This window comes from Molothrus aeneus, chromosome 8, assembly GCF_037042795.1.
Source record: "Molothrus aeneus isolate 106 chromosome 8, BPBGC_Maene_1.0, whole genome shotgun sequence".
Taxonomy (NCBI): domain Eukaryota; kingdom Metazoa; phylum Chordata; class Aves; order Passeriformes; family Icteridae; genus Molothrus; species Molothrus aeneus.
Window position 1 is genome coordinate 3,311,640 of NC_089653.1, and position 15,637 is coordinate 3,327,276.

Consider the following 15,637-nt stretch of genomic DNA (forward strand, 5'->3'; position numbering starts at 1 on the left):
GGTAAGGAGATCTTTATTCCATGGCTTCAGGGATGTGGGTTATAAAAATTGGTATTTTTTTACTGGAGCCCTTTGCTGAACAGCTATTTTTGGGGGAAGGGGTTTCTCTGAAGACACTGACTTGCTTAATGGCATCTGCAGAGGGCAGGGGGAGTTGTGCCAAGCCTGCAAACTGCTCTCCAGGTGAATTCCCATTTCCAAGGTGATGCTTGTCCCCTCCAGCTCCATCCTCACTTCTTCCACAGGCCCTGGAGCACTTGGGGGAAGCTGGCCCTGCTGATGTTTCCCCCCCTGCCCCAAAATTTGGGGCCTGTGGGTCGCAGCCCTGGCAGCAGCCAGCACCAAGCCCTTTTGATATGATTCTTTCCCCCCCCCTCAATCAATTATTTATATCTGGCTGTGAAGGGAAGTCTGTAGCCTTGGGCAGTCTGGTTCCACATCTGCTTTCTGAATTAACCCTGAAGGTCACTGCTGAGCTGGTATCTGTTAGGTGCAGATCCCTGCCTAAACCCTGGACTAAACAGGGGCTGGGCTTTAGGTTAACTCTTCATTTCAGAGGCTGAAATGCAGCACCAGGGGGGGCTGAAATGAAGTACCATACTGAGGGAGAACCAGGCCCCTGTGAGCTGGAGGAGAGGGGGATTTAGTACTGCTTTATAAGGAAGATTTGTGGAATTAAATCCCATCTTGGAATAATACAGCAGGATCTACTGAGCATCCTGCCAAAATGTCCTGTGCAACTGGGAAGGGAGAGGTCTGTGCTGCTCCATGTGATGCTCCCAGTCCCATCAAGGTCAGGTTGTGGCTGGTACAGAGGTCCCTAAGGCAGGAATGTGGCTCATCCTGATGGATTGAGGGGTCCTCAGGAGCAGGCAGCAAGCAGCAGAGCGCTGGTGGACAGCCATAGAATCCTTAAATCATGGAATAGTTTGGAAGGGAGATGAAAGCTCATTCCATTCCTATCCCCTGCCATGAGCAGGGACACCTTCCACCATCCCAGGCTGGTCCAAGCCCAATCAAGCCTGACCTGGAACACTGCCAGGGATGGGGCAGCCACAGCTTCTCTGGGCAGCCTGTGCCAGGGCCTCACTTCCCTCAGTTCCTTCCCAATATCCCATCTAACCCTCCCCTCTATCAGTTTGGAGCTCCAGCTCCTGACAGCTGCTGGGGGTGAAGAGAATGTGTGAAGATTTGGGAGAGTGAAGGAAATGGTTGTGTTTCCTGTCCTGTTCCCCACACCACCCCCCAGCTCCAGCTCTGCATCTCTTCAGGCGTGGCTTTAATTTCTCCCTCTCTCCCTGCTTTCCCACCCTGCCACATTACCAATATTTTTGTAAGGGATCAAACTTAGGATGTGGGATTTTTCCAGGATGCCAAAGCCTCCTACATGCTAAAACCCAGCCAGACATCCCTGGGGAGCTGCAGCTCCTTGCTGGGCTGGATCCTTCACACCTCAGTGTGTCTGCAGGCCTGAGCAATGTTTGCAGCTGCAACACTGCGTGACCTTCCACCCTTCCGTGCACATCCCAAAAAATAGGGTTGGCATCAGGAAAAATCCATCATATCCTCATTATTCTTACAAAAGGGGGAGGCTGAAGGAGCATTCCACCCACAGAAAGCAGGGATGAGCTGAGGGTCATTGACCAGCATTATCTTTCCACACTGATGGATAAAATACCCCGCGGCTCTTGCAGCTTCTGCATCCAAAGGGATGCATTAATGGGCATGGACTGGCAGTTCATTGATTAATTTTAATTTTTTATAATCGATTTTGCTGCATTCAAGGCTCAGGATCTGGATTACCTCTCTGCATGGCTCAGAGGCACCCCATGGGAGTATTGGTTGTCATGGGGAAAAGGTTAACACTGGGTTTTTGGGTTTAAAAATGGCCTGAGTGGGTATTTCAAATGGAATCCCAGGCTGGAAAATGGGGGGCTTGTAAAACACTGGGGAGTGGCTGACATGGATTTCAGCAGCAGTAAAAGGATAGTTGTCACCCAATCCTTGATGTAAAATTGCAAAACCCCAAATGGAAATGGGGGAATGGAGGAAAAAATAGAAAAGATCCATAAATCTGACTTTATAACCTTCATCTAGTCTGGAAGGCTATGACAGAGCTGAGGCAAATTAGTCCACCCTTGGGCAAAGCCAAAAAAGTATATTTTAATTAAAACATGTGTTCTAGTCAATATTAAAAATTGTCTTGATTCAGTCTCCTTGACTCCTGCAGTGAAACCCAATTTGTGGAACTGTTCATTTGAGAGGCCTTTTGGGAAAAAGAAAGCCCCATTCTCAAAAAACAGGGTGTTTTTCTTCCCTGGGCTGTGTTTTCCCACGTGCTTTGCAGGACGTGCAGGGTCTCACGTGGGTCTGTGGCTGCCCACTCCGTGCCTCTCTCCATTCACTGGGCTCAGCTCTCAGGGACATTTCCCATCTGGGTGTCTCCTACTCTCTTGGTAGCATTTGGGAGTAGAATTTGTTTATTCATCCTGGAAACGCAGAAGGAAGAGGTTGTAGCTGGTTATTTCCTTTGCAAGGTCATTTTTAATAGCTGAGGATGGTAAAAATCTCATTGAGTCATGAGCCCTCCCTGTTCTCTCCATTGTGTTGCCTTTTCCTGGGATTTCTGGAGCCATAGGTCAGGTTTGACTCAATTGAGGAAAGCCCTGGCTTTGGGTACAGGCAAAGGATTGTATAAAAAGGCCATTTTTCCTTTGGGTGCTGGAGTCTGGAGCATTTCCATCCCTCTGAGGGATTCGTGTTCCAAAGGTTCATTGAGAAATGTGGTAGAGGAAACAAAGCCCTTGATGGAAATGGGTGATGTCATTGACCATCTGAGCCATTCCTGGGGAAACTCTGGCTTATCCAGCTTGGCTTTTTGGCTTTGTGCTTGTTACACGTGGGAAAATGGGAAAAAAACCCCTCCCCACAGTGGGAGGAGGGGGATGACATCTTTGCACCTGGTCTTGGAAAGCCTGGAAGGGTGTGGAACGTGGGAGCGTGGAGGACAGGAGGGGCTTGAGAGCTGGGATGGCCTTAATTTCTTCCCTGTTGGATTTCCCTCTTGTGATAGATGAGTAATGCCATGATTGACTCTCACAATTAATGGACAAATATCATGTATATAAGTTAAGAAAACTTTATAGATTTATAGTTATGCTGTACCCCCTCGCATGGTTATCAAGGGACAACAGGAGTTGGGACATCTGGGAGGGCTGGATTGACACTGTGGAACATCTGACCTCCAGTCAGGATTTGAGGAAGAGATCTCTACTGGACAGTGAAGATGGACAGAACTTTGGGAGGGGTTAAAGGGTTAAAAAGGGTAAAACCTCCATTGTGAGGTGGCTGAGCACATGGCAGGGAAAACCTTTTGCTCCCAGCGCCGTAACCTTTTTTCTTTATTCACTCTTCTGCTGTATTTTTGGTAAGGTTTAATAAACCTTCCTAAACTATGGAAAGTGAGCAGCTATTTCTCACACTCCCTTCCTCAGGTGGATGAGATTTACCACGACGAGTCGCTGGGTGTGCACATCAACATCGTGCTGGTCAGGATGATCATGGTGGGATATCGCCAGGTAAATCCGGCGCGCGGATTAGAGCAGCACGTGCTCTGATGTTTATTTAGCACTTAGGTAAGCCCAGCCTTGGGAAAACGTGGCAGTTGTCGGAGGCCAGGTGACAACTGTGCTGGGCAGGGGTGAATTTGAACCTTCCTTAGCCTGGATTTTGGGGGCTGAGGGCCTGGATAGCCCCCTCAGGGAGGTGGGTGGCTGTGATCTGCTGGTACCTGCTTGCTCTGGCATGTGGGGAAAACCACAGAGGCTTCCTCAGAGCTCTGTAGGTGATGGGGTAGAGGTGGCTTCCCATATTGAGAGGAGCTGGACGTTAGTGAGGAGAAGCTGAGGTTGGGATCTCCTTGACTCATCTCCCTGGCTGTCCTGTAGCTCTCGTGTGGCTTGGGCATGGCCAGGAGAAGCGTGGGAAGGTTTCCTGAGAAGTTTTCGTGTGGTTTCTCAGGCTGCACTTATTTTTTAAGGCTTGTTCGAGCACAGCAGCCAGATTTTTCTTTAAAACAATGTGATTTTCTGTACTTTTCTGGAGCAAGCCCCTGTCCCACAGGAAGTGTTCTAGCAAGGGTGTTAATGAATCAACACAGTGATGTCTCTGTGTGTGATCTGCAAATAAGACCGGTTAGGTCTTGGAAAAAACTTCCTTATTGTAGAAATATGCTTGGCTGGCAGAAACCCAAATACATCCTGGAGATCCAGGGATGGTTCTGAGGAGCAGGGATAAGGATGGAGGCTGGCCCGTTTTTGGAGGCTTCCATGGGACCAGGAACATCATCTCTAGCTGAGAAAACCAACAATCCATTTGGCTTCGTCCCAGTGACGTTTGTGCTCTGGGCTGGAGGTTGAGCTGAGGAGAGGAAGGGATTTGGAGCTGTGGTGATACAGTGGGGTAGGAGCTGCCAGGCTCTGTTAGGGATGATTTATCCTCCCCAAAGCCGGTTCTGGAGGCAGCTGCTTTGTCCAGCTACGTCACTCCTCAGGTTCAGGGGATGATGTAGAAAATAAGGAATGGGTGTTTGAATCCAGGAGAGATCTCAGCTCACTGTTTGGATCTGATGCTTCCCGAGTGAGCCCTCCTGCAGCTTTGTCTTAGTTTGGAAGGACAGGTCTGCTAAGGAAGGCAGGAGCCTCCCCTGAAATGGAGAATGTAACCCCCCCCCCCTCCAAATTGCTATAAATTTGAAATTAAGGGGCTCTCAGGCAAAGATATGGGAGCAGGAATAACAGTTCTTTAATAGAGAAGAAAATAAAAGGATAAAATAAACATTGCAGTAAACCAAAACAACACTGGCAGAGTCAGAACACGACCTGACACCCTGTGGGTCAGGGTGTTGGTGAAGTCCTATTGGAATTATGGCTCAGCCCTCCTGCAGTGTCAGGGCTGGCTCTGCTGGAGCAGGGATCCTGTAGAAAGGTGCAGTCTCTTCCTCTGAAGATGCAGTGGAAGAGAGCAGCTGTTCCTCTGGGAAATCCAGTGGAGAAGCTGTGCTGGTGTTCCAGAATCTCCAGATTATATCCGGGTAGGAATGCTTGGCTCCTCCCTCTGGGCTCACATCTCCCAATGGGATGCTGTAGTTCTTATCATCCATGCAGTGACATTCAATAGTCTGTTACCAGTAGATGTCTCTCTGGAGGGAGGAGTGGTTGTGAAAGAGATAAGGAAAAGCTGCCCACTGAACAGAAGACAGCTGCCATACAGATGGCAAAGAGAATACAATTTGCTTGGCGATCCAGGACAGGGAGAGGGAGGAGAAGGAGAGAGAAGGAGAGGGAGATACCCCTACCCTCTCTCTGGGTAATGAGTTTGGAGCATGTCACAATCTGTCCTTATGAACGGGTTTCGTGATGGTTTGTGGATTTTATCTCAGGGTGCAAAAAACTGACACAGCACAGGGGATTGCAGTAATAATCAAAACAAATGCACCTTTATTGAATGACCACAGCAAAATGCAATAGAGGGATTCAGGGAGAGAAAAAGATAAAGAGAGAGAAAAAAAAATAGAGAGAGAGAGAAAGAGGGGGATATAGCTACCAAACGTAGAGATGAAGTCCTTTGGTCCAGTCCAGTTGAGGATCTGCCTGTTGCGTCGGGGAGATCTGAGGCGCAGTTCATCTGGACCTCTCACGGTGCTCCTGACAGCTGCTGGGGGTGAAGGAAAACGCGTGAAGATTTGGGAGAGTGAAGGAAATGCTTGTGTTTCCTGTCTTCTTCCCCAAACCACCCCACTTGGGACGACACCTCCTCGGCTTGCAGGGGAAGGGCAGCAGCCGTTCCTGCCCTGCCCTGCCCTGCCCTGCCCAGCAGTGGGTTTCCCGCTGTTGTCCCTGCAGTCGGTGAGCCTGATCGAGCGGGGCAATCCCTCGCGCAGCCTGGAGCAGGTGTGCCGCTGGGCGCACTCGCAGCAGCGCCCCGACCCCGCGCACGCCGAGCACCACGACCACGCCGTCTTCCTCACCAGGCAAGATTTTGGGCCCGCAGGTATGCAAGGTACTGTATTTGTCTCGATCAGGTATGTGCAGTCTGCCCGGGGGGAAAAGCCAGCGAGGGGTGAGAGGATTTTCTTGCAAGCACAGTTTCTTGGCCAGTGAGGTCCAGAAAAAGGTTATAAAAATCGGGTTTTTTTTTTTCCTTCACTTGATGAAGAAGAGAGAGACAAAGAATTAATCCAGAGCATCAGCCTGAATGGATAAAATGTCTTTATTTATTTGTTCTCCTGCTCTTTGATTTCATTTACCAGTCCTCCCCTTGGCCCAAAATGCCTTAAAAATATAAAAATAACATAAAAAACGATGAAATGCTGCAGGAAGCCCCATGGGGACAATCCGTTTATTCTGTCCTCTGGAGGACCTTTAAAACCTTTTTTTATATGGATTTATTTCTTGGACATGGGAGCATTCAATAAACCCTGGGCCAAAGAGGAAGTTCTGCTGCAGGAATCTCTCACCTTCTTGGTGCAGAGATTGTGCTGGTGTGGTCTGAGAAGTTGGAGGCCTTGCTAATAAAAATTTTCAGGAAAACCTTCTGATGTTTCATGGCTCCACTAGGAAAACAGGTGCTTTGGTGTTACCAGGAGAGAGGTGACTTTTCCCACTTCTGAGCCTGCTGCTTCCAAATTCCCATCTCCTCCTTTCCACGCTGGTGGCCAGGTCTGGAATCCCGTCAGGAGGCTCCATTTGATGCCGTGGATGGGGTGGGTATTGTCACCCTGATTTGTAGCACAGGTTCTCCTGGTGTGCACAGGAGGAAGGAAAGGTGGAGAAGGAAACCTGTCCTAACTTGGACGACCTCCCTGAGAAGGATCCCCCTCAGCAGGAGATGAACCTCAGGAGATACCCAGCTGGAAACCCTCCTGAGCGTGCCAGTGGTCCTGTGGCCACCAAGTAGCAGACCTTGGGTTGTGCCAGGCTGGTGGCTTGCCCTGGTCTCCTTGTCCAGAGGCCCATGGGTGCAATACCAGCTTTTGTTGCGTTTTTCTAGACCCTTCCTGGCAAAGTGACTGTGTCCAAAGGCATTGGTGAGAGGACCTTTTTTGGCAGAAGTGGGAGACTCCCTAGGCTGCTCCTTGGTGGGAAGGAGTCGTGAGATCCATGGAGTAGCCCTGCTCTAGGGGTGCTCCTTCCAGCAGCTCCTTCCCCTTTTCCCTGTGGATCTGGCTCTCTGCTTGTCACACATCTCCAGGACTTTCTGCAGAATCCCTGTGTCCTTGCCTGGCTGTGCTGCATGGCACAAGGAGCTTCTCATCCACTGGGAATTTCCCTCTGATTGGGCTGCTGGAATAGTAACACCGTGCTTGCTCTTGCCTCTTTTCCCCAAAACAAAGTCCTTGTGGACCCCCAACACTCTGTTAAGCTCAGGGATGCGTGGAATGAAGGACCAGAGTGTAGCACCAAATTATCCCAAATATGCCCTTTGAAGAGAAAAGCAGTGGATGGATGGGCTGTAAATTTTAATTGCTGCTGTAAAGGTCTTGTCCCTCTGCAGTGGGTGACACAGAGGGTTTTCTGGCCTGGGCTGAAGGATGCTTGTGCTCAAAATTAAATATTTTCCAGGTAGTTGCTTCTCACCATCATTCTCCTGTGGAGAACCCTTTGTACTCCTTCCAATTCTTACTGGAGTCTCCCTTACAAAAACCTGCCTTTGTGAGCAGCCACCTCTTCATATTCCTTTGTCCCATCTCCAATCCACAGCTTCTTTGGTTGGGAATTTATCCAATTTTCATCCTAGGCAAAATAAATTTGCCTTCCCCTTGTAGAGAAAGCTTCCCACAACTTTATTCTTTCTTGTGGAAAGTTTCATGGGGGTAAAAAAAAATATTTTCAAATGATTTATCCAGGGCTTGATTTATTATTCTGCGGTTAAACCCCATTATGGGAGTGACTTGGTATGGATCAAGTATCCCACAAGGATGGGGGGGCTCTGTGGACCCCGTGGTTTGGCCAGGGTGGGTGTAGGGATGTGCATCTCCCTCAGCTCATCAGCACCCCTCTCCTGCTGCTGTCCACTCCTGGCTGACTGAGCTCTCCCCTTCCAGCATCCCAGTCCCCAGGGCACAGTTATCCAGCATGGTCCTGCCCTGCTTTTGCCTCTCTGACCTTTAAGTCCTTCCTTCACTAACTCCCTTGATGCCAAAAAGGGTCAGCCTCAAAAAAAACCAACACACATAAAAAAACTTTGGGGAGTAAATTCTGGAGTGTGGCAACAAGTTAATTAAATTGGACAGAAATAAGGTGATAAAAAAAGGAAAAGTGACCAAAATGGAGGTGATGTGTTGCTGCCTGGGTGGGGGAAGATTCCTCTGCCCACAGCTGCCTCACTGCACTGCACTTGATCGAGGACTGTGTCCTGGGGCTGGGGTGGGTGCATGTGCGGGTACGCCCCGTGGGGAGCAGGGCTGTGGTTTTGGCAGGGCTCTGAGGAGAGCCTCATGCCTTTTCTCCTCTCTTATTTTCCTTCTTTATTTGTTTTAAATGAAGAAGAATGCGGGGGAGGCCATTCCTGGGCGGGGAGGCCATGGCCACCCACGCTGGCATGGTGTTGTGGGTTCTGTTCCTGCCCTCCTGCCTGCCCAGGTGTGTTGGCACAAGGGCACAGGGGTGCCAGCAAGCCCCACAGCAACCTCTGCTGGCTTTTGGCACACACTGCTGAGCCAGTCCTTGGGCTGCCACCCAAGTGACCTGGGCAGTGACCCCTCCTCTCCAGCGTCTTCCCCTCTGTTTTCTCTTCTGTTGCAGTGAAGCCAGGTTATGCATTTGTGGGTTTCTTTTTTTTTCTTAATTTTTCATTTTTTCCCCTCCTCTCTCAAAGGTTTTCTCTCTCCTCTCCTCCTCTGTCCTCCCCTCCTGTCTTTGCCCCAGGCTACGCTCCGGTGACAGGGATGTGCCACCCTCTCCGCAGCTGCACCCTCAACCACGAGGACGGCTTCTCCTCGGCCTTCGTGGTGGCCCACGAGACCGGGCACGTGTAAGTCCTGGGGGCAAAGAGAGAGCTGGCTGTGGTGGTGCCCCTCCCTTTAAAAAGGTGCTGCTGCAGCTGTGAATCCCTTGGGATCTTCCCTCCAGGTTGGGCATGGAGCACGACGGGCAGGGCAACCGCTGCGCCGACGAGACCAGCATGGGGAGCATCATGGCGCCGCTGGTGCAGGCCGCCTTCCACCGCTACCACTGGTCCCGCTGCAGCAAGCAGGAGCTCAACCGCTACATCCAGTACGCCCCTTCCAGCTGGGAAGGCATGGCCTCCCCTCAGACCCCCAGTGCTGGCTTTTGGTACCCACAGGTGCTCCCAGGGCTGGAGGGCCTCTGGAGACAGGTTGGAAGAGCTGGGGTTGTTCGGCCTGGAAGACAGAAGGCTGCAGGGAGGCCTTGGAGCCTCTTGCAGTGCCTAAAGGATCCAGAGAGGGACTTTGGCCAAGGGGGAATGGCTTCCCACTGACAGAGAGTAGTGTTAGATGGGATATTAGGAAAAAGTTCTTTCCTGTGAGGGAGGTGAGGCCCTGGCACAGGTTGCCCAGAGAAGCTGTGGCTGCTCCTGGATCCCTGGAGGTGTCCAAGGCCAGGCTGGACACTGGGGCTTGGGGCAGCCTGGTCTAATGGAAGGTGTCCCTGCCCATGGCAGGGGTGTGGAACTCTATGGCCCTTAAGGACCATTCCAACCCAAGCCAGGCTGGGATTACATGATAATTCAAATTTCTCAGTTGCTGAATTTGGAGAGTAGCCTGGAGTACAGCACTCCAGGAGTGGAGTGAGGGAGCTGAGGGATGGGGTGATGGAAGGAAATCCTCTGTCTGACTCTGCAGCTCCTACGACTGCCTCCTGGATGACCCCTTTGAGCACCAGTGGCCCATGCTACCGGAGCTGCCAGGAATTAATTATTCCATGGACGAGCAGTGCCGCTTCGACTTTGGCGTGGGCTACAAGACCTGCACGGCGGTGAGTAGGGGCTGCATGGCCACACTGTCCCCCCTCCCCGGGGTCCCCAGCCAGCCTGGCTGCCACCAGCCTGCTGGCACTCACCGCTGCTGTCCCAGCCCAGCTCCTCTGTGCTCCCCAGTTCCGCACCTTCGACCCCTGCAAGCAGCTGTGGTGCAGCCACCCGGACAACCCCTACTTCTGCAAGACCAAGAAGGGGCCGCCCTTGGATGGCACTGAGTGCTCTCCTGGCAAGGTAGGGGCTGGTCCTGCTTCCTGTGGGAGGGATGTGTCTGAGGGCACGATGAAGAGCGCCTTTCTCCCGTGCTGTACCCTTTCTGTAGTGCTGTGGGTGCAGGAGGGCTCTCCACTGGTGCTGAGCACTTTGGAAGAGGCCTGGAACTCATTCCTTCTCCTCCCTTCCAGTGGTGCTTCAAGGGCCACTGCATCTGGAAGACGTCGGAGCAGCCTTACAGCCAGGATGGCAGCTGGAGCTCCTGGTCCAAGTTCGGCTCGTGCTCCAGGACCTGCGGGGGAGGCGTGCGGTCCCGCAGCCGGAGCTGCGACAACCCGCCGTATGTCTGGGCTCTGCCTCCCTCCCTTTTCCCAGCTGGAAGTGGCCATGAGCCAGGGGTTCCTGGCTCTTCCCCTTGTTGGCAGGGATGGGGATATCTGTTCCTGCGGGGGCTGTGCTATTGTATTTGCGGGATGCCCTGATGAAGGGAGGAATGATGAATCTGACTCTGTGTTCTCAGAAGGCTAATTTATTATTTTATGATACTCTACTATATTAAAAAATACTATACTATACTAAAGAATACAGAAAGGATACTTACAGAAGGCTAAAAAGATAATAATGAAAACTCATGGCTCTGTCTCCAGAGTCCAACACAGCTTGGCACTGATTGACCAATAAGTCAAAACAATTCACATGAACCCAATGAAACAAGCACCTGTTGGATCAATCAGTTGGATTGATCAGCACCAATTGGAACAATCTCCAAACACATTCCAAAGCAGCAAAACACAGGAGAAACAAATCAGATAATTATTGTTTTCCTTTTTCTCTAAGGCTTCTCAGCTTGCCAGGAGAAAAATCCTGGGCAAAGGGATTTTTCCAGAAAACATGAATGCCACAATGTGCCATGTGTTCGGGCACTGAGCCGTGCTGGGGTTGAACACCATCCCCTCTCCAGCACTCTCACCAGCCACTGGCTTTGTTTTCCAGCCCAGCGTACGGAGGGCGCCCGTGCCCAGGAGCCACCTACGAGTACCAGGTGTGCAATGCCGAGGAGTGCCCGGGGCCTTTCCAGGATTTCCGTGCCCAGCAGTGCTCCAAGCGCAACTCCTACTACACCCACCAGAACAGCAAACACTCCTGGCTTCCCTACGAGCACCATGACGGTGAGTGGTGGCAGGTCCTGGCAAAGGAGCAGCAGCCAGACTCCTCCAGAGGAATTCCTCTGCCCTGGTGGCCATCACCCTGGGGTGCACAGCTGCACAGATGTTGGGCTGTGGGGAGCTCCTGAGCTGGAAACTGTTGTGCAATAAACCAACATCAAGCAGGCAGCTTTTTAAAGTCATGGAATCACAGAGTGGTTTGGGTTGGAAGGAACCTTAAAGATTATCTCATTCCAACCCTGCAGCCGTGGGCAGGGACACCTTCCACTAGACCAGGTTACTCACAGTTGGAAGAACACTTCCAGGGATCCAGAGGCAGCCACAGCTTCTCTGTGTCAGTGCCTCACCATCCTCACAATACCCCATCTAACCCTGCCTTCTGACAGTTTGAAGTCATTCCCAGTCTTCACAAGCTGAAGGGTGCTTGTGCTCAAAATTAAATATTTTCCAGGTAGTTGCTTCTCACTATCATTCTCCTGTGGAGAACCTTTTTTGCTCCCTCCAATTCTTACTGGAGTCTTCCTTACAAAAACCTGCCTTTTCATATTCCTTTGTCTCATCTCCAATCCACAGCTTCTTTGGTTGGAAATTTATCCAATTTTCATCCTAGACAAAATGAATTTGCCTTCCTCTTGTAGAGAAAGCTTCCCACAACTTTATTCTTTCTTGTGGAAAGTTTCATGAGGGTAAAACAAATATTTTCAAATGATTTATCCAGGGCTTGATTTATTACTCTGTGGTTAAACCCGATTATGGGGTTTAATGTGTCACACCTTTGTCCTTGTCCAAAGTCCCTCTCCAGCTTTCTTGGAGCCCCTTCAGGCACTGGAAGGTGCTCTAAGTTTTTCCTGGAGCCTTCTGTCCTCCAGGCCAAACACTCCCAGCTCTCCCAGCCTGTTTCCAGAGCAGAGCAGCCTACTTGCACTGCAGCCTCATGTAGTGTGTCCTGTCCTTCCCTTAATTTCCTGAGTGTACCAGGCAAAAGTGCAGGCTCCTGAGCTGCAAATGGAGAGCAGCCACATGAATATCCTGGGCTTTGGAATTGTGGCTGTGCTCAGGGGTACAAGCTGAGGTGAGTTTCTGCCTTCACTCACCCTAATGAATTTCCACAACTCCTTTTTCCCCCCACCTCTCTTTTTCTCCCCCTTCCCTTTTCCTGTGCCACAGATGCTCAGAAGTGTGAGCTGATCTGCCAGTCTGAGGGCACAGGGGACGTGGTGTTCATGAACCAGGTCGTTCACGACGGGACCCGCTGCAGCTACCGAGACCCTTACAGTGTCTGTGTCCGGGGCGAGTGCCTGGTGAGGAGCTCCTGTGAAGCTGTCCCTGTCCTTTCCCTGGCCAGGAGAGAGCTCAGCCCCTTGGGGGTATGGGTTTTTCCCCTGGGGACCAAGCCTGTGTGCAGCAAAGGGGATGGCAGAGTGATGGGCTGGGCCACTGTCAGGGTACCTGTTGCTGATTCCCTGACTTGTGGGACTCTGGCTGGGCCCTCCCTGGGGGCTCCCCTGTTGGGGGGAGACCCTCCTGGAGTGGTCTTGTGTCAGGAAAGAGAGACCCACTGGATCTTTTCGGTCTTCAGGTTTTTGTTTATTGTTATCTAAAGTTTTGCACGCTGTCCACACCAGGCTCAGCACACTGGAAAAGCACCACGAAAATGGCCAACAATCTCTTGCTACAAGGTCTTTTAAAGCTAAACTATCCAATTAAGAACTGACACCTAGATTATTTCCCTTTTTAACCAAATAACTGATTCCCAAAAGCCTGCAATGTGGACTTTTCCACTCAATTACAAAATACCACCCAAACCCATGAAGAAGAAGGAAGAAGAAGCATGAAGAAGAAACCCAGGATGACACCCTGTTCCCTCCATCTTGCTTCCATCCACAGCACACTAAAAATCCCCAAACCTAAATTTCTCAGCAAGTAATACACCTACTCTCTACAATCTACTTCACACCCTAGTGGATGCTAGTCTATTCTGGAGTTTAGGAAACTTTCTCCATGGATGAGGGTCAAAGTCAGTGCTCCCCTGGGGGTCAGGGCACCCCAGAGCAGACAGGGAAATATTCCTGTGCCGCAGGGCTGTAACCCTGGGCTGGGCAGCAGGGCTGTAACCCTGGGCTGGGCCTCAGGCATGTAACCCCAGGCTTGTCCTCTCGTCCCCTGGGTGCCAGCACATCGGCTGTGACAAGGAGGTTGGCTCCCTGAAGCAGGATGACAAGTGTGGGGTCTGCGGGGGGGACAATTCCCACTGCCGGACGGTGAAGGGCACGTTGGCCAAGACCCCCAAGCAGCCAGGTGAGAGGGGTGGGTGGGCTTGGAAGCAGATTCACGAGCTGGATTCATGTGTCCAGTTGGAGGAAACCTGCTCTTTCTCTTCCCTCCATCCTTCTTCCCTCCCTTTCAGGTGTTTTGAAGATGTTTGAGATCCCAGCTGGAGCAAGGCACCTTCAGATAGAGGAGATGGAGCCAGCATCCCACAGCATCGGTGAGCATGCCCTAGTACACCTCTCCCTTCACCCTTTCTCAACCCTTCTCTCATAATTCCCACCAAAGAAGGTCTTGTTTAGGTCATTACCACCCTCCAAAGCGAGTGACCAGAGGGAATGATACTGAAAATATCTCCTTTCTCCTCCAGCTGTTAAGAATCAAGCCACGGGGAACTTCATCCTTAATGCCAAGGGCCAAGAAGCCAAAAGCCAAGTGTTCATTGAGATGGGCCTGGAGTGGGAATACACTGTGGAACAAGGCAAGGAGAGCCTGAAAACCAGCGGTCCCCTGCACGAGGCCATCAGTGTTTTGGTAAGCCTGGCTGGCCCGTGCTCTGGGGGGCTTGGGGACCACTGTCACAGACAGGGGAGCTGGTCTGAGGTGTGCTGTGGCAGGTGATGGAAGGATGTGGGCAGAGGAAGAGGGCATGTCATGAAATCCAGGGAATGAGCCAGCCAAAAGCAAGGGGTGACCAGCTGCGTGAGGGAATGGCACAAGGATGTGTTGCTGCATTTTGCTCTGCAGCAATTGCTTATGACTCCAAATCCCATTTTGGTTATGCTGGTATGTGGGGAATTAGAGTTTGGGTTCCCTGGACATGCAGGGAATGGCAGGTCTGTGCTCCCATCCATCCCCGTGTCCCAGTTTTGGGTGGAGGCCACCTTGCCATGTGGTCCCTTTCCCATGGCATCATTCTTCCCCCTCTCTGACTGCTCCCTCTGTGCCTGCAGATCGTCCCTCAGGAGGAGGAGGCGAGGAGCAGCCTCATGTACAGGTACATCATCCACGAAGACCTGCTGCCCATGATTGGAAATAACAATGTCCTGCTGGAGGAGATGGATTCCTACGAGTGGGCCCTCAAGAGCTGGTCCCAGTGCTCCAAGGCGTGTGGAGGAGGTAACTTCCTCTTCATAGCAGCCTACAGGGAATGCTTGGGGGGTGATTGGATATGGTAGAGGGTGTCTGAGCCCCTTGGGGCATCTCTGGCATGAAGAAATTGTTGCAAAGCAGTTCAAGTGAGCATTTTAGCTGGATTTCTTAAAGAAACAGGCTTGCATGACTGTGTGTGTGTACCTTTGTCTGTCTATCCATGGACCTGCTAGGATTTTTAAATTCCCTGGCTGTTTTTAACTGGATTTGAGCCAAGAAACAGTGATTTTGAAGATGACCACTACTAAGGTTTGCACAGAAGTAGGTGTAAGCTTTGCTGGTGAAAGCCTCGTTTCCATACAGCCTGGATCTGACTGGGATCTGACCCTCAGGTCGTGGGGGGCACCTTTGCTCTGGGAATCAGAGTGGTTTGGGTTGGAAGGAACCTTTAAAGGCCACCTAATCCAAACCTCTGCCATGAGCTGGGACATTTTCCACGAGCTGTGTGCACCCCACAGCAGCCTGGGGGACCCTGGGGTGGGTCCAGCAGCCACACGAGCATCCTCAGCAAACCTTGGGTCCCACCTGAGTGGTGACATCTCAGAGCACATATCCCAGCAGGATATGTGGGATATGCAGGATATCCCAGCAGGATATGATGGACCTGGGGGAACCTGGAGGGATTCCACACCCATCCCCTCACTGCCCACACTCTGCCCCCTCAGGCATCCAGTACACCAAGTACGGCTGCCGTCGGAAAAGCGACAACCGGATGGTGCATAGGAACTTCTGTGACAACAGCAAGAAACCAAAGCCAATCCGGAGGCGCTGTAACCTCCAGGAATGCTCCCAGCCCATGTAAGTCCTCTCTGTGTGGCCCAGGGTGCTCCCACTCCTCG

The 15,637-nt window shown here is 51.4% G+C and overlaps 1 protein-coding gene across 1 annotated transcript in view; it reads left to right on the forward strand.

Moving 5' to 3' along the window:
* The window catches only part of ADAMTS14 (ADAM metallopeptidase with thrombospondin type 1 motif 14), a 31,508-nt gene that overhangs the window by 12,461 nt on the left and 3,410 nt on the right, over positions 1-15,637 (forward strand). Inside the window, exons 5-18 of the mRNA XM_066554252.1 lie at positions 3,495-3,578; positions 5,904-6,060; positions 8,928-9,033; positions 9,132-9,275; positions 9,866-9,998; positions 10,120-10,233; positions 10,404-10,552; positions 11,206-11,381; positions 12,546-12,679; positions 13,553-13,676; positions 13,786-13,866; positions 14,017-14,180; positions 14,600-14,765; positions 15,464-15,596. Coding sequence (XP_066410349.1) covers positions 3,495-3,578; positions 5,904-6,060; positions 8,928-9,033; positions 9,132-9,275; positions 9,866-9,998; positions 10,120-10,233; positions 10,404-10,552; positions 11,206-11,381; positions 12,546-12,679; positions 13,553-13,676; positions 13,786-13,866; positions 14,017-14,180; positions 14,600-14,765; positions 15,464-15,596 — 1,865 coding nt within the window. The remainder of the gene's footprint in view (positions 1-3,494; positions 3,579-5,903; positions 6,061-8,927; positions 9,034-9,131; positions 9,276-9,865; positions 9,999-10,119; positions 10,234-10,403; positions 10,553-11,205; positions 11,382-12,545; positions 12,680-13,552; positions 13,677-13,785; positions 13,867-14,016; positions 14,181-14,599; positions 14,766-15,463; positions 15,597-15,637) is intronic.